Source organism: Trichosurus vulpecula, chromosome 8 (assembly GCF_011100635.1).
Source record: "Trichosurus vulpecula isolate mTriVul1 chromosome 8, mTriVul1.pri, whole genome shotgun sequence".
In the NCBI taxonomy this organism is placed as follows: Eukaryota; Metazoa; Chordata; class Mammalia; order Diprotodontia; family Phalangeridae; genus Trichosurus; species Trichosurus vulpecula.
Window position 1 is genome coordinate 8489356 of NC_050580.1, and position 22959 is coordinate 8512314.

Sequence of the window (22959 nt, forward strand, 5' to 3'; positions counted from 1 at the left end):
CATGGCATTCTAAGCCAGCTGAACTAGGTGACCATGGGTGTCCCATTTCCTTTGGCTGAATCTCAGTTTCTTTTGTCTTCAAAATGGGGATAATAAAAATATCCAACATTTACATATCACTTTAAGGTTTGCAAAGTGCTTGATGACATTATCTAATTTGATCCCCACGACAGCTCTGGGAATGAGGTCCTATGATTGCCTCCATCTCATAGATGAGAAGAGTGAAATGGAGAGTTTGAATGTGCCCAAGGTCACATAGCTAAGGAAGTATCTGGGGCAGGATTTGAACTCAGGTCTTCCCAACTCCAAGTTCATCATTCTATCTACTGTATCACCTTGAGTCCTTACAACAGTAGTAGCATGGTGAAACAGGCACGGACCCCAATGGAGAACGAACAAGAGACTTCAAGTTTGAGGACACAGGACCTGAGCATCAGATCACAGTTATACAGCCACAAGGATCTCAGATCATCCAATCTGATCTCTTTATTTCATAGGCAAGGAAACTGAGACTAAGGAGCTAGCACAATACCTGCGCTCAGGCACTGGGCTATCTTTTCGAAGAGGGACTGGATTTGTCCCAGTTCGCTCCAGAAGGCTGAGCTAGGAAAACTTCCCAGGAATGACAAAGAGGCACATTTAGGCTCGAATCCAGGAAAAGCTTCCTAACAATCAGCTCTAACATTGGAAGATGCTGGACTTCTTCACACTGGAGTCTTCTAGGGAAGGCTGGATGAACCCTTGCTGGGGACATTGGGGAGATGGTTCTTGTTCAGGGAAGGTCAGCACTAGGTGTCCAATCTGAGACTCTGGAATTCTGACTTTTTAATTTCTGCTTTTCTATATTCTCAGGGTAAAACCAAATGTGCTTGCATCTGTGCATGGGATTCTGAGGAATCGGGGGCCTAGTAGTAACATCTCTGAGACAACTGAACTGTGGGAAAATCCCTTGACATTCTGGTGAGCAGGAAGAATCAGTATATAATCCTGAAGTCTAGAACTACTCAACAAGGAAATCTTGGTGACCAATTGGACATGAAAATGAACTAGCAGGATCAAAGAGAGGATATCTAGCTTGACTGGAAAGGAAGGAGGCCAGGGTGGGAAGAATTAACCTCAAATTAGAAAGTTTCCCAAAGTGGGCAGTGATTTACACAGCAAGGAAGAAAAAATTTGCATTTTATCTTGAATAGAAAAAAGTCTCTGAAGTCCAATTATAAATATCCCCCTAAACTAAAAACAAAAGTAGAAAAGGTGAAAATGTTCAAAGAAAACAGAAACAAATTTAGAGCACTGCATCTCTGAAAATAGATGTTAATTAAAAGCATCAACATAAATTAAAGGGCTAGGAGGAAAAGCACAGAAAGAAACAGTTGCAGCCAAGTCAACGCAACAAACATTTAAATGCCTCTGGTTCAAGTGCCTATGCTGAGCACCAGGAAGGCAAAGATGGAAGAAAAGCCATTCAGATCTGAACTGAGAGTCCCCAAAGAGCTTATGGGAGAAGAGCATGCACACAAGGATGTGTTCGGGTGGTCAAATGATGCAAAAGAAAGATTGAACATGTTCTAGAAAAATTTGAGAAAGGAACGATCACTTTCATGTGTGATAAGGCATTGAGGAAGGCTTCATAGAAGAGGTAGCACAGAAGCAGAAGGCCTTGAAGAAAGAGACATTCATCAGGAACATGTGGAGGGTGTCCTTTACAGTCTTAGGGAACAGCCTGTCACAGTCAGCAGAAGCAGGAGACCATCATTCAAGGCCAGACCTCGATCCACTGTACCACAGAATGCTGAGGTGTTGGTTTTTCTTTTTCCCCAGACATGAGTCTGGGTACATCCAATAAGTCCTGTAGACACTCCTCTGACTGACACACTTCCAATGATGCCTTATGTGATAAATCATAGAAACAATGAATCTAAGTTGTAGGTGACCCAAAGAGAAATGGAGAGATGCCTGGTGGTCATGAGGAGACTATAGCACATTACCAATGATGTCTTTGGACAAGAAGCGCTATGAAAGTTATCATCTAGGATTGGAAAAAAGGACATGCTGGTCACACACCAAGAGCAAGAGATAGTGGCTGCATAGCTCTGGTTCCCAAAGAATATTAAAAGATTCAGAGGAAGGTCTTCAGGACTTTGGGAAGATCTCCTATGGAGAATTAATGGAAAGACAAGGACAGGATTCCCATGGAACAACTAGGTGTAGATGTATTATAATCTACCCCATTGGAGCGAGTGCCCACATCTGTTTGCTCAAAGGTTGTCATAATAATTACAAGTTTGTAGAGATTCAAGGAATGTGTCTATTGGGATAAAGTATTTCACTTGTACCAGGAACTTGCCTTCAGTGCTTGCATGACCTAGATTGGTTAGAGTGAGTATTTTGAGAAGAGGACAGAGAGATGCAGTAACAGGGAGAGGTAATGCATTATATCCATGTCTGTGTGTGGGCTGCCTTTCCTGGTCCTAGGACCATGGTGGGCATTCATCCCTTTTTTCTCCCAAGTTAGAGGATACAGCTGGAAGAGAGGAAGCTCCTCTTCTACTGACCAGAGCAATCAGAATCGTTGTGTGCAGTGGCCCCCATTCCTGTAGTCGTCTGAACTACTGGAAAGGCCTAGCATCCCACCTAGGGCTTACCAACTCCTGGAGCAATGGGGATCTTTTTTGCACAGCTGGTCCCCTGCTTCCCTCTTAGATGTCATGAGATAATTGCCATGAGTGATCAAGGAATCCCTCTCTTTCTCTGCAGTGGGAGACAGGAATGTTTACCTCTCCTGCTCTGCTCCGCCTTCTCAATGGCACAAAACTAGCGTAGTACATAGGGAGAAAGGAATCAACCTTTTATCTTTGAGGTGAGAGGGAGCCGATAGAGTAGGAGGGAGAAGAGAAGCTGTTCTTAAGGGTTCCCACAAATGATGAGAGCTGATGTATATGTGGATTTTGTTTTTAGCACACTTTTATTAATCTAATTAGACTGTTAACTATGAACTTGAGGTGGGGATAATTGGCAAACAACATGAAGAGTCTAAGTGGAAGTAGAGATTATTGGAGAGAAAGGAGCAGGGGAGCCAATGAGAAGAAGAGCTTGGATGTTTTTCTTACATTAGCCTAAGTCCTCCCCTAGTGACTCCAGATGATGTCAAGGTAACCTTGAATCCTGGAGAGCTCAGGCTGTGATTGCAGATCCCAATAAGTTGGAAAGGTGTTCAGTGTGGGCTCCATGGTGGCTTGTGTTTTGTCATTCAAGGCCAGGCTCACCATGTTAGGAAGGGGGAAGGGAATAAACATTTCTATAGAGCTTACGATGTGCCAAGCACTGTGAAAATATCATCTCCTTTGGTCCTCCCAATTACCATTTCACAGCTGAGGAAACTGAGACAAATAGCAGCTAGGGGACTTGTCCAGGGCCACATGAATAGCGAGTGTGTCTGAGGTTAGGTTTGAACTCATGTGTTCCCAACTCCAAGTTCAGCGCCCTACCCACTGCACCACCAGCTGCCTCAGTCACCAGGGGAATCACAGGTTATGCAAAGCCATGGAGTCAGAAGACAGGATGCCAGGTTTGGGGCTGCAAGTGGGCCAGTTGTTCTGTAGCCAGGAATGAATGAAGGGAAATGATGTGTAATTAGTGTGTAAGGATAGGCCGGAGGCATATTCCCTTCCTCACCTCCAGGAGTGCCCTGACAAATGTTTAACAATCAGGTCTCCAGGAAAAATAAATATTCATGGACATGTTTAAATTTAATCTGCATCATTACCATTTTCTGCATTGCTTTCTTAAGTCAAGACAATTGACAAACAATAAATCAGCTCTGATCTGTAGGTTTTGGTATAAATGCTGACTTTGAAAATTTCACAATCAGCTTACATCCCTAGGGAGTTAGCTCGAACACACTCCTGCCCCAGCATCCTAGAGCACATTTCTTTTTAGAGAGAGTCAGAGCTAAAGGTGGTGGATTAGGTTTGTTAGGGTCAGGGGCAAGGATTAGTCTGGAGGGTCCTTCCTGGCCATGCCTATTCCTGGCTAGCTACCAATGCTCTGAGTTTGACTTTTTTTAAAGCACTAAAATTCTAAAGTCTAGTTAAAAGTAAACTGCTATAGTATAATCCATTAAAAAGGCATTTAAATAGAAATGCACACAAAGCAAAGAAAACCCCAAGCAACAGAAAATCAGGCTGGAATTGAACCAGCAAAATCCTGATATCAAAGAACTAAGGGCACCAGATGACCCAACTCTTAAGACAAATTAAAAAGATAAAATCTTCCCACTGAGGAACAATCTGAAAAGTGGTCAAGGAATGAGATCTGAAAATACTCCAAAGGCCAGGCACAAGTAAGAAAAAAAATAATTAATGAGGCCCAGATTCTGGGTGATGGGAGCTGGGGAACTGAAAGCAGAAGGAAGGAACCAGAATTTAGAGCCCAGGAGTTCTAGGTTTGAATCCTGGTTTATCACTGACTTGCTGCGTGACCCCAGGTCACCCTTTGCTGGACTTCAGTTCCCTTTTCTGGCAAATAAGTGGGTTGTACAAGGTGGTCTCTACTTGGACTGCTGGTGGGCCTTTGGACTTCAAAGTGTGAAAGGGCTTTAATTGGTGTTTCAGGAGAAGCTTGGTTGGAGACAAATCCCGGGTTGGAAGAGAAACCTGGGGGTTTTGCCTGAGGCCTTGACATCAGGATAGATAATGCTCCCATTTTGAATCTGTGGCTGAATTGACTCTCAGAAGCCCATGATGCCTGATCCCAGAACCTTTCTCTCTCTGCAGAGAGAGTCTGACTCTTCCATTACAGTTGACCAGGGTAGCTATGGAGGGAAACCCTAGTCATCCCCAAAGCCACCTCTTTTCCTTCCACTCAGTTCTGTGCTTAATGGGCCTTCTTCATATCAGGGTTAAGAAATGTTATTTACTATCCTGTCTCCTGTGAAGAATTTCAGAGGTTTTAGAGCTAGCAGGGTCTTACAGGTCATGGAATCCCATGGAATTCCCATGGAATTCCCATGGAATCATTGTACATAGGAAGAAATGGAGGCACAGAGAAAGGAGGGATTGGCTGGCATCCAACTAGAGGGCACACTGGGTCCCCTGCACAAGCTCTTGCTCACTCTTCAGGACAGCTGCAGCTGGTGACCAGTATGTACAAGGTCAGCCAAGATTGAGAGTGTGTCCTGGTAGCCAAGAATTCCAATACAAAGCTAGCTTGTGGGAAGATTTCTCAGGTAGCTCCAGGGGAGAATGATCCCTCTTCTCTCCAGCAGCCTGATCCAGGTTATGAGGGAAGGAAGGGGATGGTACAGAGGCAGACGAGATGGTCAACAGTGTCAAATGTTGTTGAAGAAGGTCGATAAGGATGAGGACAGAATGAGAGCTTGGAGATTCGGTAGCAAGTTTATTGGTGAACTTGATAAGAATCATTTTGGTGGAATGCTGAGACTTGTTCTTCAGATTGCAGGGGGCCGAGGAGGGATTAATGAGAAATGGGAGGCATGGAATTCAGACTACCTTCCAGGAAGTCTGGCAATGACAGAGAGGAAAGGCATGGGATAATCTCTGAAGGGGTCTAGGGAAAGTGCTCATTTTTCAGGAGAAGGGAGACATTTGCAGACCAGGAAGAAGTCAGCAGAATTTATTCTAGAAATATATAAGGTGGATGGTAATTAAAATGCACATGTGAAGTTGATCACGTAACAGGCAAACTTGGCCAAAAAGCAGTTTCTATATTAGTAAGGTCCTTTGGTTCAGCAGAGCGCTGGGATAGTCCAACATCGGCAGAAGGCAGGAAGAACAGATTGCTGTAGGTCAGGTTGAGTTTGAATATCTTTGGAAAAGACTCGGCTATTATAGCATCGTAGAAGAAAAGGGCCATCTATACCTTCTCTTGTTTGATGCAGGCATTGCAATAATAAGGACTGGAAGACCGTGGATAAATCCATAAAATCTTACATTCTACTATTTATTCAGAAACTCTACTGAAAGTCACCATTCTATCTTTGATTAGACTATTTTGTTCTTTTCAAATATCTGAAAAAAAGATAGAATAAATTTGTTTTCTTTATGTAATATTCTCCAAACATTGCTAGCACTTAATGTGGTGCCTGGCATGTAGTAGGTGCTTAATGTATATTAACTGATAAGACTCTGAAGCAGAAATTGGGATACTTCTGTCTATTGATGAGGGATTGTAGCTGATTTTAGGTACTTACACTGCCATCCAGGACCTAAAGGAGCAGTCGGGATCTTTTAATGATGCTGGGAACCACTGGAAAAGGTATAGTTATGAAACTGGCCACTCAGAATCTGTGACAGAGGGTGTTAGTTGCTGTTGAGCTGACACAGAGAATAGGAGCAGGATTCTGGGAGGGTGAAAAATAGTAGGAGAGATCTGAGACTAGAAAGAGAGTGTGACATGACTGTAGTGGAAAGGAGACAATGGAAGCTCATGGAAAGGCATGTGAGTGAGTGTACCTGTGGACCTTAAAAGGACTGGACTTGCCGTGAGGAAGAACCTTGATTTGTGGGAGTGAGAAAAGAAGGATGAAGCTGTTCACACCCCTAGCTGGGGTGATGGAGTATGCAGTGTGTCCTAGCCACGGTGCTCCGTCATGTGAGCAGAAATCACAAGAGTGCCTTCCCATATTGGCACAGCGCAGCTCCAAAACCTTAGTCATCTCTGCATGAGAAAAGCAAAAGCCAGGTTTGAGGAAGAATGGAGCGAGAACCAGAGCCTGGAGAATGATGGAGATCAGCCAGCATGCCTGAGTGGGTCCAGAACACAAATCATTATTTTGTATTTTTGCTTCCTGTCTAATATTAGAAAAACAGGACTCAGTCAAGGATAGACAATCAAGTGTTCTTGCAGAGGAACCATGCATGTGTATATAACTAAATCCTATGGAAAAGCATTGCAGAAATAACAAGGACTGTGTTTAACTGCAAAGGATGATAGCACCGGGTGACATTAACAAGGTCAGACACCAAGACTTTTTTTTTAAATAATGTTTTATTCTTGGGAGTCAGTGACACATTTACGACATCTACGTCAAGAGCATAATGATTGTAGCGAGTAAAAAAAATATAGTTGGCAGAATAAAAAATTAGGAAGTAAAAAGTTAGTCTCCATATTTCTTAACCATGATCCAATATTTTCAGAATTTCCAAATTCTAAAAAATGTTATTTATACATTTTTAGCAGTTAAAAAATTATGAACACACACAGGGAATCACTTGGAGATACCTCTTATAGAAGTAGGCACCATCCACATTAAAAACATTCTAAGCCCCATCATATATACACATTTCTGTACAGAATGAAGACATAGGACAAAAAGACTTCTGCTAATCAAATCCACCTATGCATGTTATTAGGCTTTTTCTTTTAAGAAAAGAAAAACTTCATCTTCCTATTGTCCATATTGATTTTCCCAAAAAGATCCAGTAAGTTCTAATGATGTTCCCCTCCCCGCCCCTTATAAATTAGTATCTGTTCAGTAGCTGAAATATATCCTATTTTAAATTACATCAGACTGAATGGGGGACCTGCTGTGAAAGGGGAGGAGCTTGATATGTTGATGAATTAAAATATAGTCAGTTGATAAGAAACCCCTTCACTTGGAGCAAAAAAAGAAAAGAAAGTTTTGTTTTCTGTTTTAATTGGCACTCATTCTACCGGAATTTGGGCCCTAAGCCCGAGGTCCAACCTCGGAGAAGTCATCTCCCCTTCTGAGCCTCAGTCAATCAGATGATCTCTAAGGGTACTTCTGGCTCTAAGTCCTACGATCGTATCAATGAGCATTCTTCACTTTGGGAGCTATGTGGTTCCTGCACATGCCAGTCCCTGCAGAATTACGGAGGGGCATGTGTCCTTCCTGCTGGATGGGGTCCCCCAGCTTGTCTGCTACGAGTCATTTGGTATGAAGAGAGGGCTCCCTGGGGAAGAGCTTCCTGGCCACACAGATGTTCCCAGCCCTGATCAGGCCCAGGATCTTTTAGGAGCCCGCTGATGCCCCCTGGGCCCGGGACAGCTTTACTTGAGTGCCATTTCTGTTTGGTTTTGACTAAGAAGCCTGCTCCGTTGTTAGCCAGGAACTCTTTTCCATCAGAACGTCTGCACTAAACGTTAGACGCGGCGGGCCCAAGTGAGGTAAACAGCAGACTTCAGACGTATTCAGGGAGACAAAACGGTACAGCTCGATCTTTGGAGAAAGGCCCGCTCACTCTCACTGCACGATCCCGGAGTCAACGGAAGTTTGCTTGCGAGTAGTCTTTGGAGGAGGCGGGGGCGGAGTTTTACTTGGCAATGGAGGAGGCAGATTCTAGAAGGAAGGAAGAAACAGAGGAAAGGCCTCAATTCAACTCATCATAACAGGGGCAGCTAGGTGGCGCAGTGAGTAGAGCATCGGCCCTGGGGTCAGGAGGACCTGAGTTCAAATCCGGCCTCAGGCACTTGACACGTGTACTAGCTGTGTGACCTTGGGCAAGTCACTTAACCCCAATTGCCCTGCCCCCCAAAAAATACACACACACACAAAAAAGAATTTTAAAAAAATCAACATAATACCAAATGCTAGGGAGAGAAAACTAAAAACAAAACCACCAAGGAGTTTATGTTCTACTTGGAGTAAACTACATATTTACAGATAATTCAAAACATAATAGATACTGAGTCAATCCACTAGCATTTAGTGAGTACCTACTATACGCCAGGAAGCAGCTATGTGGCTCAGTGGAGAGAGCGGTGGACCTGGAGTCTGAGACCTGAGTTCAAGTCCAGTGAGATGGAGAAGGAAATGGCAAATCATTCTAGTATCTTTGCCAAGAAAACTCAAAATGGGGTCAGGAAGAGTCAGAAACAACTGAACAGCAACTGATGTGATGAGTCTGAAGGAGTCTGAAATCTTGAAATAGGCAAACTAACGAACCAGTGGTCCCAATTAACCACACACACACACACACACACACACACACACACACAAAATCCCAACATTTTGGACAATTTTTGGGTTGTGTGAAGATTTAGGGTCTGTATTGAAGTCACCTTTTGCTTAGAACACCCTTTCCCCCAATTGTTCTATGTTCATAAATGTCTGTTATGTGCCAAAACGACGCTAAGGGACCCATTAGGATCAGCTGGCGGTGGGGACGGGTGTTTGTTAAATAAATCACCCACTCTCTAGAGCCTGGGATTCTTGTGCCCAGTGCTCACCATGAGAGGGCTATGAGGGGTAGAATGACTGGTCCGTGGCCATGGACAGACTCTAGATCTTTCTTTGACTTCCTAGTGCCTTATACACTGTAAGTTTTATCCAGGTGTTTGTAGAATTTAACTACCCCACACAGTTAGAACTTGAATTTTTGTGAATCAGCACTGGCCTCTGTCCTGCTAAACTAGATTTAAATCTGATTTCGAAAGCAGTTTAAATGATGAAAAAAAAAAAAAGGTCATTGAAAGTATGGTTAAATAACTCACAAGGAAAGGAATTCCAAACAACTTAAAGGCAACTATTGATGGGAATTCAATTAGTCTATTCTATTCAACTCACTGTATCTCTCTGTCTTCATTTCTTAAGCAGGTATATTAGGAAGGCAGAATTTATGATTTCAAAGAGAATCTCATATGTGCTTAAAAGGTCCGGAACCGCAGGATATAAGGAATTCTCTAGGCAGAAGGCAGGAGAACTAAAGCATGTATTTACACTCCACAGTAACAAGCCCACAAACCAGCGTCCCCATTTTGATATTTTCATCAAAAGCTTCCAGGCCCAATAAGTCCGCCTCATAAGGGTAACCAGGAGGCCACAGAGAAGCAAGATGGTATAAGGCAAAATCGTATACATGTTTCTCCTCTACGGTAAGAAGATTACCCACTAGCCTCTAGTCAGCTCTGCTACCTGCAGCTCAGCTTCGGCTGTAGGCATCTCTGGCTCCAACCGGAAAAGGAAAGGAGGATCTTCAAGCTGTCCTCTCCCCTCTTATAGAGTTTTTGACATCATCAAGCGCCACCTGAATGACCAGGGTCGATTGGTTCTTGACTTGGCCCCTCCCCCTAGCGTAGACCACATTAACACACCTCCCCTCAGCCAGCCCCACGACTCATCACACAGGAAGCTCTCCGATCCCTGGCATGGTCGCTGGGCCTCCTGCCCCGGAAGAGCAAGCCCCAGCATCCAGGGAAGCTCAACGAGGCAAGCTGAGTCATTCAAAGAAAACAAAGTCCATTCTGGCTACAGCAGGTCCGCTAGAACTTTCCTCCGGTAACACTGTTATAGTCCTACTTTAAGGCACACCACATACTTAATGGCAATAGGTGGCTTCATCTCCCACTAAAATTGCACTCCCTCCAACAGTCTGCATTGGGGAGGGTCTATGGTCCTTTTGGACTCTCCCTCTTCTAGACATACCATAGGAGGTAAATAGTCACAACTCTGCAGGATAATTCAAAAGAGAACAATTCTCTTGTCATAAATCATGTCCCCAGATGCTGGAGAAGCCTGCAACAAGCTAATGTAACCACCATGCTTCCTTGTGGTCCAGCAGGATAAGCAAGAGCAGATTCCCAGCACTGTTCTGGGCTTTAAGTGAAACAGTGTATAGCTGTGAATCCAGGGCAATCTGGGAAGGTAATAAAAGCCTGGCTATTGGGAGAACCCATGGGCGCTGCTGGCTGCTTCCAGGGCTTAGTGAAAGGCTGTGGGAGTTTCCTCCTCCCCCCCTCCTGAACTTGGGATCTTGATTTTCTTCATTCATTCATTCCACACTTATTGAGCATCTACTCTGTGCCAGGCACTAGCACAATGATCCTTGTCCTGAAGGGCATATATAAATAAGTGTAAAATATATACCAGATACCTATAATATACATTCAAAGTAACTGGGGCACCACTAGCAGTTGGGTGTGCCCTAAAAGCCTCCTGTAGTAGGTGACACTTGGAGCTGAGCTGGGATAGAGGAAGGGAATTCTGTGAGGTGGGGGTGAGGAGGGAGGGCATTCTAGGCATGGGGAATGGACTGGGTAAAGGCATGGAGATGGGAGTTAGAGAGCAGTGAAGGAGGAACAGCAAGAGGCCAGCTTGGCTTAGATGAGGGATGTTTATATTAACTGGATTTTTGCTGTGCTGGGTTTTTTGTTGTTACTATCTGTAATTTCTTGATTCTGCCGGGAATGACAAACCTAAGCCTAGCTTTTCAGTACCCCCCAAATGAAGGCCCCATCTGGGCTACCCTTTTTTGCTTCTGCTTCTCTGTTCTTTCCCCTCTTTCCAACAAGTGGCTCAGCTGATCCAAGATCTTTGACCTTAGAGCCCACCCCCTCATTTTACAGGCAAGGAAGTTGAGAACCTGAGAATTGGGAGCATTTGTCAGTAAGAGTCTGGGGTGGGATTTCTCTGACCTTAGGATTGGTGATCAAATTCTGACCTACATTCAGGAGTAAAACTTCCAGGAAAAAGGAAGTGATGGTACCCCTTGAATCTGGGCTGATCTTATGGCACCTGAAATGGCTTGTTCCCATCTGAGGAAGAATGCTGATAAGCTGCAGCGAATCTGGAGAACATTTTTCCTTAAATCTCTCCACTTGGATTCATTCTCTATTCAGCAGGCAAACACAGGTCTGACCCAATCCACCCCGCTGCTCAGTACAAGCCAGTGCCGCCCTATTTCCTCCAGATCAAGAAGGAAGTCTTCCGTTGGCTCTTAAAGTCCTTCCCCACTGGCCCCTGTCCTACCTGTCTAGACCAACTTTACTCTGCTGCATATGCTCTATATAACTTATAAGAGCTCCCTGAGGTCAGGGACCATATTTTTGCTTCTATGTTCTCAGGACTAAGCATAGTACTTGCACATAGTAGGAACTTAAAAAAAAAAGTTTGATTATTTGTAGCTGACTTGTCAGAATCACATTCATAGATTACAAAACTGTCTGGCACTTTAGCAAAGATGCGTTCAGGTGTATATTTTGAACCTTTTTAGGTTATAGACAAGGAGGCTCAAAGCTCATTGTTTATACTAACTCTATACATCATTATGTTTTATCTGCTACAGCCTTGATCACCATATTGGGAATTAATGGATTCTCACAGAAAGCTCGGCTTCAGGAGGAACAAAATTCCCCGGATTTTCTTGCCGATTTTCTCAAGCCAATGTCTTGATGTCAGGACCATTAAGCAACATAGCTTCTTGGATTACAAAAGTGAAAGAGGCTTCCCAGGGGAATGATGGGGAGATGTGGCCACACTTGGGAATTTACTAGATGACAAAGTCTCCCCAGATCTGACAAGGAGATGTTACCACCCACCATGATCCAATGATCAATTAATGCCCAACAGCTCTGTGTGGCTGGCAGTGGAATGAGGAGGCTGGAGCTGCCATTGGTTCTGGCTTCATAAATTAGACCTAAACAGCAAGTCCATTACCTGGAAGTGCTCACATTCTGCAAGTAAATTAGGCAAGAAAGAAACAACAAAGAGAACCGGGTAATTAATATAATTGGATTTACAATTCCATTATCAGGCAGTCTAAATTTAGCACTTTATTCACTGGGAGAACCAAGGAGGGGCTGCGTGAGGAACAGTATGGTATCCTTGGTGCTGCTTCTGAGAAGTCAGTCACATACCAGGAGTTGGTTTGACCAGGAGTCGTTCTCAGCCCTATGCCCTCAGCTGCAGCCATCACCCGGGTCTGAGGTCACTACTGCTTTCTTCATTCAGTTATGAACGTTACGATTTAGTCTCCCGGGGCAGCCTTTATCCCTAATATCCAAACCAGTCTGATTCACGATGAGACGTATCACGTTCACTGTAAGGCTTTTTGCTTGAACAAATAATTAAAACGTCTTGAGAGAGGCTTCTGTTTCAAGGTGCGATTAGCGCCTTGATGTATCTGAAGGGGTTCCAAGGACAGAGGGACTGGGCTTTTTCTGCTTGGCCTCAGAGGGCAGAACTAAGAGTAATGAGAGGAAGGTACAAAGAGGAAAACATTGTCTTGAAAGCAGAACGTTTCTAAATCCTGAGATTGTCCCATCGAGCGAATGGCTGCCTCAGCAGAGGATGGGCTTCTTGTGAGGGGATGTGGCCATTTGCTGGCCTTTGGGACTGGCTGCCCTCAGACACCTCTGACAGATCAGAGACTGTTAGATTTCTCTAGCTCTTCCTGAACTTCCTTAATCAATCAACAAGCACTTTAAAAGCCTACTGTGTGCCAGGTGCTGGGTGAATCACCAGGGACACAAGACAGGTGAAAATACAGCTCTTCCCATCCAGAAGTTCCCATCCATCAGACAAATACTTATTGTCTCCAAAGAAGAGAGACACCAGGTAAATGGGAGCTATCTCAGAGGGAAGGCTCCAGCAGGGAAGGCTTCTGGGAAAGGCCTCTGGCAGCAGGAGGCATTTGAGTAGATTTGTGAAGGAAGCCAGGGAAGCATTAGGCTCCATGGGGCCATGGCTTTCTTTTGGAGAGCCAAGTCACAATGGGCAGCATCCACCCTCCCTTGTACGTCCCTCAGGAGATGTATGGCCCATACCAGGGCACTGAGCTACAGACTGTCAGCTCCTAGAGGGTAGGAACTGGTCCTTTTTTGCCTTTGTATTTCCAGAAACAATTATGAGGCATTTCTCATAGCAGGGGCTAAATAAACATTTATTTGATTGGATTAAATTGTATACCTGGCTTAGTCTTTCCACACAAAAAAGCTGTCAAGGAAAAAAAAAAACCTCTTCTCCACTCTGTAATAAGAGGGATGCCCAATGTGAAAATCCCTCATAGTAGAGAAAGAAAAAATAATCCTCTTTAAATAAGTGAAATTGCACATCAGATTTATATTGTTTTTTTAAGTAAAGAGAAACTCCCGCCTCCCCCCGACCCAGTGAAAACCCTCCGCCCCTTAGTGAAGCCTTCGCCACGTCTAAGCCTTGCCAAGAATCGTTACTATGTAATTATTTTATTGAGACTGAATAACAAGAAATATGGCAAATGGGGGAAGGTGGACAGGAATGTTTTACAATCTGGAATGGCCTGATTTAATTTAGTAAGATCACAAAGAAGGGGGAAGAGAAAGCAAGGAGGCTGCCCAGCCCTAGCCCAGCCTTGTTTCTCTTGTGCCTGCCAATCAGTAACATTGTCTGGGTCCCAGCCTCATCACCCTGGGGTGGGCAAGCCCCTGACTAGGTACTTCACTGCACCATAAGCCACAGGGCCCACCCTGAAAGGGGCCTTTCCCCTATAAGCCGTTTGGCCTCACCCACATTCAGACACCTGTATGAAGTGATGCTTACACACGGGGAAGTGAGAACTTACTTCCAGCTGTGGACACGAGGACGGGCCTGAAAAGGGCTTTGGCGACATGAATTATGCCAGTTAAAAATCATCCTTAGTCCAGGGGGTGTGCACACACTCACATGCGTGTGGTTGCCTGCATGACCAGCCTGGGCAGGTTGTCAAGGTTGCTCTGGGGCCCCTCGCGATCCCGGATCCCAGTGGCTGATGGCTGGACAATCTCTCTTTGTCCCCAGGGCTCCCCATCCCCCAAAGCGGTGCAGATCTGAGTCCCTGCTGCCTTCAGGGTTCGCTCCTCAAGCTTTGTCATGAATGAAGGAGCAGAGCGTGTTTTCAGTCCTGGCCGCAGTGAGCAGGGGTGGGAACAACATCACGGAGATTTCACTGTATTGGGAACTCCCAGGTGAGGAAGCTCCCTCCCCCAATGCAGGCTGGCACTTTTTCTGTAACACATATTGTCTTAGGGTGACTTGTCCAAGGATGCAGAGCCAGAATGAGTCAGAGGCAGAACTTGAACCCAGATCCAGCTCCCTATTCATTACCCCATGCTACTTTCCAGGCGAGAACTGAATTTAGAACTCTCTCCTGACCTTGATCAGTTCACTTGTTCTCTTTGGGCCTCAGTTTCCCCATATGTCGATGGGTGCATTTGGACTAGATCCCAGTACAAACCTATGATCCTTAAGTCACGTCATGTCACGTGGGTGGCTGCCTACTCTGTAAGGCTGAACTTGCCAAGTCTATGTATATCCTTCCCCCTCCATTTCTGAATTAATTGATTCAGAGACTCGGATCGAGAGCTGGAAGGGAGCTGAGCCATCATTCACTCCTCTTCTCTGAGGCAAGAGACCTGGTCCTGCTCCTCTCACTGGGACCTGAGGGAGGATGCCTCCAGCGATCCTTCAGGGACCCATCTGACAGAGGACACGCCCGCCTGTGTCTGGCCCCCTTAGAGCTTAGCGGGCCACGAGTTACAAAGCTGTGCTTTTTATTTTCCTCTTAGCAACATGCAAAAAAACACAGCTGCCTTGGAGCCAGAGGGCCTCTGCTTCCCTGACTCCTGGGGACTCCAGGGAGCATTAAACGGGGAGAAAGACTGTTCTTTGGGGAGCGCAGCCACTGGGGGGCTAAGACACCACGGCAGACGAAGGGCCTGGCAGGAGGAAGCCTCTGGGATTCTTATTTTCTCTTGGGAAAAAAAAGTCAGGCTGGTGGAGCCTGGGCACCCTTGATGCCTTGCAGAGCCCTGGGTCATTAATTCTTCAGCTGAGGAGGGGCTCGGGGGCTGGTCTTGGAGTGGCAAAGCTCTGGGTGCTAATCTCATTGGGGTCTGTGACTGCTGGCTGGTTGTATGGGCAGTTGTGAGATGACCTCGCTGTAACACACACACACACACACACACACACACACACGCACGCATGCACGCACACACGTACATGCGCTACCAAAGTGTCAATGGCTGCAACGCGCTTTATAAATCTAACTATCCACAGCAGCAAACAGGGAAAGTTGGCAAAGCACTGTCCTCCTAATAGCCCTCTGAGGCTGGTAGCTCAAGCATTATTATGCTCATCTTACAGAGAGGGAAGGTGAGGCTTCCAGAATAGGGAAAGGGCCCGCCCAAGGTCGCCCAGTTAGTAAATGTCAGGGCTGGGATTCAAACCCAAGACCCTTGGTTCCAAACTTAAGGCCTTTCCCACTGCACTACATACAGCCCTTCTGTGGACCCATCTATTCCCACCTCCAGGAGACTGTATGCTTCCTGAGGGCAGGGGCCATGCCTCCACCATCTTGGTATCTCTTACCATGCAGAGGACACAGGAGGTGCTCCCTAGCTTTTCGTCAGAGAAGTCAATGGGCTCTAGGGAAGAGCTTGTTACCAAGAGGTCCAGGATATAAGGGAGGTGAGTCCCACATCTCGGTGGCTGCCTCTGATGCTCAACCAGCTGCGTGAGCTTAGACAAGTCCCTCAACCTCTCTAGGCATAGGCTTTCTCTTCTGGAAAATGAGGGTGACAACATCACGGACCTCCCAGGGTCGCTGTGATTTAGAATTCACAGTAAGACGCTCGTCACAGGTAGCATGGCTAATCAGCCATGATGGATGCCGTCCACCATGCAAGTGGAATCTGATTTATTTTTTTTCTTTTGAGCTGTGCTTGATTAGAACTGGAGGTGTCTTTGACTAGATAGCACTAATGCACTGAACTCCAGAAGTTTTCAAAAATCAATTTCTTAATTGATCTCTGATCTTTCCTAGCAAGCCGAATCCTCAGCATTTCCTCCCATGCTAAGTCATCAGCCCTGGTGTAGATGAAATCATAATCAGAGAGGGGAGGTTCTGTTTTTCAGAATGGGTAAAGTTTCTGTAAACACACATTGCCGATGGCAAACTTACCCGATGATGTGGGGGCGGGGGTGGAGGGGTTGTCGGGCTCATCATGTCTTGATTTTCCATTAGGTTCCCGTAATCTGCCATGCTGCCTTTCAAAGGTAAAGGCGGGGGAACATCAGCCATTTCTAAGCTCGGCATCCCATTCAGCTCCAAACCTGGAAAATGAGGACCCATTAAATCCAATCAGTGTTCTGATTGAGGCTGGTGTACACTCAGCTGCTGGAGGTTTATTCTGTGAGCTCCTGGGTGTGATTTAGGAAAAGAAAAAACCAACTCATACAGCACCTTATAGTAGAGAGCTCCCTTTACACGGAGGAGAGAAAGGAGAGGAGGATGAAGACAGAAATGGTGGAACCAACCTATAGAATGCAGACCTACTGCCATTGACAGCCTCTGGTGCTTCATGGAGGACTAAAGGCTTCTCAAGCCCCAGGAGATCCTGCCCGGGTGGAAAAATACTGCCAAGGGGCTTGGTGCTAGGTTTGCCATCACAGGCCTAGCCTGGGGAACTGCACAGATAAAGATTCATCCCCATGTGGCTGTATGCTGATGGAATCTGTGCATTTCACTGAGATCCCAGTGTTTGTTTGGCACGAGGTTGGGCGGCACTTGAATGGAAGAATGAAAAACTGTAAAAAAAAAGCATTTATTAAGCACCTACAATGTGTCAGAGACAGAGATAGGACATGACAGAGTAGAGAGAGTTGGCCTGAGGAAGACCTGGGTTCAAGTCTTGCCACTGTGTAAGCCCAGGCAAGTACTTTCAATCTCTCAAGGCTTGAGGCAAATCTCTATGATGATAAGCTGCAGGTCCAGAGCCAACCTACATGGGCAGAGGGAGTTTCCTCCTGGGAGTTCCCCATGCCATTGAAAGCACGAGTCCAGGCCCTATCCCTATCTCTGTCCTACAATGCTCCTGTTATTGGAGATCTACATACAAAAGGAAGGTAGTTCTTGCCCGAATATGTTCTAATAAGGGAAGCCCACCGATAGAAGGTACTGGGAGCATGGGCCTGGGAAGTTGTGGGAATGGTGTGGGGAGCATGATCATCATGCCCTCTTGAGAATCAATGGTAATACTGTTACGATCACTGCTAGTGAAACTGTGCAGAGGTCTTACTAATTCCAGGCTATTTCCCAATATGAAGCCCTCTCTAACACCAACATTCTGCCAGGGCTGCCATATGCGTGCAGACCAGTGAATGCCTCACTAGAAATGTTCCATATTGCAGGGGAGCCAGAGGACAATGAAAACACAATCAGTGGGTGTAGGAAGGATGCTGCATACTACACTGGCATGAAAAAAAATGGTGTCAAATATAATAGCCTCAGAGGATGGACTAGGGGCCATCAAGTCTGACCCCCTCATTTTAGAGATGAGCAAATCAAGCCTGGTGGAAATTGAGGGATATGTCCAATTTCATAGAGAGAGCCTCAGAGGCGGTGGTGGTGGTGGTGGTTTCCAAAAGAGAGACAGGTCAGGCAATTTAACCAGATTAGGGGGATAATAAGCGTAGAGCCCAAGGGCTTCACTGGCATCCAAAGTTCTTTCCTAGATGCCCCATGGAGGGTTCTTGGGAAGACCTGGATAAGAACCACATGAGATGAGAAGACACAGATGGGCTGCTGGTGCCCACACCAATGAGATCCTGGACCCATCAAAGCAAGGGAAGCTCTCTATGTCATATTCCTGACATGGGTTGTGGGGTGGTATGTCTACAGTTACTGTCCCATTGACCACTCTGAGAAAAAGCCCTAAATTAGAAATACTCATGTAAAAGGTCACCAGTTACTTTCCTTTACAATCTATTTCAAAATTGAAAGCCCCATTATTATATCAAAAAAGGCCATTACTTTGAGTTGATGAGGTTCTAAATAAACCAGAAGTAAAAAAGAGACTTCAGAATTCATGGGGAAAATGGCAATTTTATACATAGGAGACACAGATCCTCTGGATAGGATGTTTTCTTGGTCTTCTTTATATTGGAGGCTGAAATGAGAATATCTCTACTCCTAAGTACAAAAAGATGATCCCTTTTTCTATCTTCTTCAAAGGGCCCTTTGATGGAATCCTTCAGGGGAGACAGTTACAACTACAGATCCTAAAGCCCCCTCATCATAATGAGGATTAGAAGAGGCCTTGGTGGACGTGCTCATGGGTCACACTTACACGGCAATGAAACTTCCAAAAATGGGAAATGGAAATGGGGTGGGGGGGTGGGAAGTAGTGCAGAGAATGGCTCCTGCTTGCTTTCTCCTTTTGGAGAATGGCGCTGCAGTGGACAGTACTGGACTTGGAATTAGGGAGACTCATCTTCCTGAGTTCAAATCTGACCTCAGACACTTACTAGCTGGGTTACCCTGGATGAGTCATTTAACTTTGCCTCAGTTTCCTCATCTGTAAAATGAGCTGGAGAAGGAAATGGCAGACCACTCCAGTATCTCCTCCAAGAAAACCCCAAATGGGGTCACAAGGATTCGGACCTGACTGAAGAACATAGGCTGCTTTCTCCTCCATTCTTAGATCTCATAAGCACTTAGAAAGGTTAATACAACTTTTTATCTGTTCACACCACCCTAGATGTTTGGGGAGTCACTGTCCTTTCAGGGGGCAGGTAGGAAGTGAAAGGGCTGTGGGAGGGAATCAGGGAAAGAGACACCAATCCTGGGGCAAAAGAAGCCAGGAGGTGACCTGGAGACCACCCGGTCCAACCTCTCACTTTAGAGATGAAGAAACTGGTCCTCGCAGAAGGGAAGTGACTCGTCTAAGGTCACACAGGTAGGAAATGACAAAGCTGAGATTAGAACTTGGGTCCTGGGACTCCAAATTCAGTCCCCTCCCCACTGAACATGCTAGGTTCCCAAATGCTGAACTCCTGGCTTCTTTATTCCATGAGTCATTCAACAGCCCACACTAAATTCTTTGTAATAAATACGTGTTTTCTTTCTTTGTTTTTGTTTTTAGCAGGGCAATTGGGGTTAAGTGACTTGCCCAAGGTCACACAGCTAGTACATGCATCAAGTGACTGAGGCCAGATTTGAACTCAGGTCCTCCTGACTCCAGTACCGGTGCTCCACTCACTGCACCACCTAGCTGCCCAATAAGTGTTTTCTTAAGGATTAAGTAGAAACCCATTTGGGAGTTTGAAACACATGGGGTTTTGAATTGAACCTTTGCACACAATTCTGCAGTAGCAAGGGGGAAGGGACAGCTGGTGCTTGTCCTTGAAATAAGGGAAGGTCCTAAGATTCAGCCTGATGAGCTAGAGCTCAGATGCCTCATGGCTTCCAATGGAATCACACATTCATTTGAGATCCCAGGAATCTCCTGTAGAAAAAGAAAGCAGTCCCAACATGCACTGGGGAAAAGTCAGCAATAGGTTTGGGCACACAGCATCTCCCCTGACCCCCAAAGAGCCCCCACTTACTTGACTGCAGACTGAAAGTCAGCTTGGACCTGGGGGTGATGGGAGGAGGCGTCTGCTGACAGGACGGGGGTGACGGGGACACTGAGAAACGCCGTTCATTTCCAACAAGGATAACTTGGCTCTTTGGTCTCTGAGGCCTCAGTGGACTGATCTGCATGGAAAAAAAAGAGAAAAAAGACACTTAGTGTCCTGACCGTCATAATCAATGTCTTTGCGTGCTGAGTGCAGGCTGACTCTCTCTGTTTCTTGACAATGATGTTGGCATTAGCATAGAATGTAGGGTGATAAGAGCGTAGATTTTCAGCTGGAAGGGCCCTTCAAGGCTGTCCAGTCCAACCTGGCCATTTTAGAGAAGGATTCAAGGCCAGGAGTAAGGGGACTTACCTAAGGCCACCCGGGCAGGAAGCATCAGAGCTGGTGCCTGACTCCAACTCACTTACCCTTTACATAGCGCTGCTCTGAATGGACAACACAAATGGGGTGGTTTTCTAAGGGCCAGGAATGGGACAAAGAGCCTGTTTAGGGCCTGTTCCAGGCTGTCATTGCTCAGCCCTGTGACATTGAATTCTTTGGCTATTTTGTACGCGCTGTCCAGAAACTCCTTAAGCACCCAACCCAACCCCCTGTTCATTCCTTCCTTTTCTGTCCCGTGTCCATCCTGGGAAAGGAAAGCTTTCTTCCTCTTATTTGCTTTCCCCCTCTCCTTGTCTCTGGATCTCCTTGACCTCTTCCCCACCCCAGTCATTTCCCAGAGTTTATAAAACCAGCCAGCTTTATTTCTGCATTTCTTACATCTTGGGCTCACACTGAGAGGCCTGGGGGAGCTCTAGCAATTAAAAAATACAAAGGAATTAAAGCAATTACAAAGATTCTTAAACACAGCCACCAATAAATGAGAGGACATAACCTCCAATGCAGGACCAGCATGGTCCTGCTTTATTAGGTATTGGACATGGTCCATTTTCTGAAGGGTATGTGAGCAGAGACAGAGGCTGCACACTCACTTCTAAATCTGTCATGTTTTGTTCTTCAGCCTGCCCCTTGGGCTCTCCTTTCCCCCTCATCCCTGCCTCCAGAGTCTGCTGCAGTCCTAGCCAGTGGGTTTGGTTCCCTCATTCTTCTCTTCTCTGTGACATGCCCCGCCCCAGTTCTGGTCTTGTGCAGGGCCTGGATCCAGGCACACAGTTTCTTACAGGAAGGAGAGATGTTGGTACTCTTTTATATGCATTGACAGACTAGATGGGAAGAAGGGTTGTGGCTGGCCAAGAGTGCCCAAAAGGCATGACAAAGAAGGCATTTATTTCTCTTTGGCTCCCATGTCCCAGGCCCCCTTTTCTTCTGACTCTTTCCTTTGGTGATTTCATTGGCTCCCATAGGTTCAGCTAAAACCATGCATGAAGATGAGTGGCAGCCCCACATATGGCTATCTCCAATACTAGGTGACCTTCTAAGCTGCCTTGAAGCTGTCAGGAAGACAGACCTGGGACCCAGTCTCACCTCTGACAATTACTAGTCCTGTGACTCTGGGTAAGTCACTGAATTCCCTGAGATCCAGGCAGCAATCTGAGATTAGTGTCCTGAGTCACAGTGAGGTGGTGATCTGTTCCTCCAAGTCCCATGCTGGGAGCGCCTCACAGCAACCATTTCTCAGGTCTTTTCTGTGTGTGTGTGTGTGTGTGTTCTGTTTGATCCCATTTCCCCCCCTTCTTTATATATCCTAGAGGGGAAGGGGGTGCCCCAATGCCTCAGAAGCCTGATCCAACTCTGGGATTCTAGCTTCTGGCTAGAAATAGACCTTCCTTGGAAACAAGTCCATCAGAGAAACATTGGTCTACAGTTCCCTATGAAGCCATAAATATTGCTGTGTGTTTCTAGGGAGCTGCTTTCTCCAGTTAATTTCACATCGATGGAGTGCCTGATGTGTACAGAACACCGTGCTGGGCTCTCGGGGAGACAGGAGATTCAAAACCAGTTTTTCTGCTGAGTCACAGAAGGGGGAAAGTACTGGACCAGCTGTGAGGCTTCATTTTTGCTGAATCTCCTCTTCTCCTCGATGATCAGAAAAGTTAGCAGTGCCTGTTTTTAATCTCAACAAACTAACAGAATAGCCAATATGGGACTGTGGTTTGCTTGATCATGCCTAGTTGCTACAAGGCATGATTTCTTTTCTTTTTGCCCAAGGCAGGGTGGGAGGAACAAAGGGGGCAAGGATTGGGTCAAAAACAGAGGGTTACTGACGGATGTGCTATTACAATTCAGTGAACAGAATAGAAGGGCGGCCAGAAGGAAGCCCAGATGGGCAGGATGGCTTTGAAAGCTACAGGCTGAATATATCGTCATAGAGATCGTTGGGTTCAGGTACAAGCCTCCACGTCTGTTCTCCTGTGTATGGAAATGCTCATTTTACTTGGTGTTTGTTAAAGTCAGAAGGAAAGAAACAAAGCCCCAAACTTTGCCTCAGGAAGCCAGTGCCCACAGAGGATTACAAATCTGGAGCTGGAAGAGACCAGTGGGGTCACCTGGTCCAACCCCTTTGTTTTGTAAATGGGGGAACTGAGGCCTAGGGAAGTTACATGACATGCCTGAGATCACACAGGGAACAGGTGGTAAAGTTGGTCTGAACCCATGGCTCTTTCTCATTCCATTTGACAGATATGGAAACCGAGGCCCAGAAGACCAGAGTAACCTATCTGAAGTCACACCAGGAAGAAGGGGCAAAAAAGGGGCCATTTGATTCTAAATTCAGCATCCTTTCCACCGCGCCATGCTGATGGCCAAAAGGCAAGGTACCAGGTAGAGACAGGGCTGACCACTAAGCAACAGCTCTCAAGGGATGAACGCTAATAAAGAAGGTCCTGGAG

General features: G+C 45.9%; 1 protein-coding gene across 2 annotated transcripts in view; it reads right to left on the reverse strand.

The window, feature by feature from the left end:
* Positions 1-6995: 6995 nt before the first annotated feature.
* Positions 6996-22959, reverse strand: part of DOCK1 (dedicator of cytokinesis 1) — a 604993-nt gene continuing 589029 nt past the window's right edge. For both annotated transcript variants that reach the window (XM_036734505.1, XM_036734504.1), the window contains exons 50-52: positions 20099-20249; positions 16674-16825; positions 6996-8320 (exon numbers count right to left, since the gene is read on the reverse strand). In XM_036734505.1, the coding sequence (XP_036590400.1) occupies positions 8225-8320; positions 16674-16825; positions 20099-20249 (399 nt within the window). In that variant the 3' untranslated portion in view covers positions 6996-8224. The remainder of the gene's footprint in view (positions 8321-16673; positions 16826-20098; positions 20250-22959) is intronic.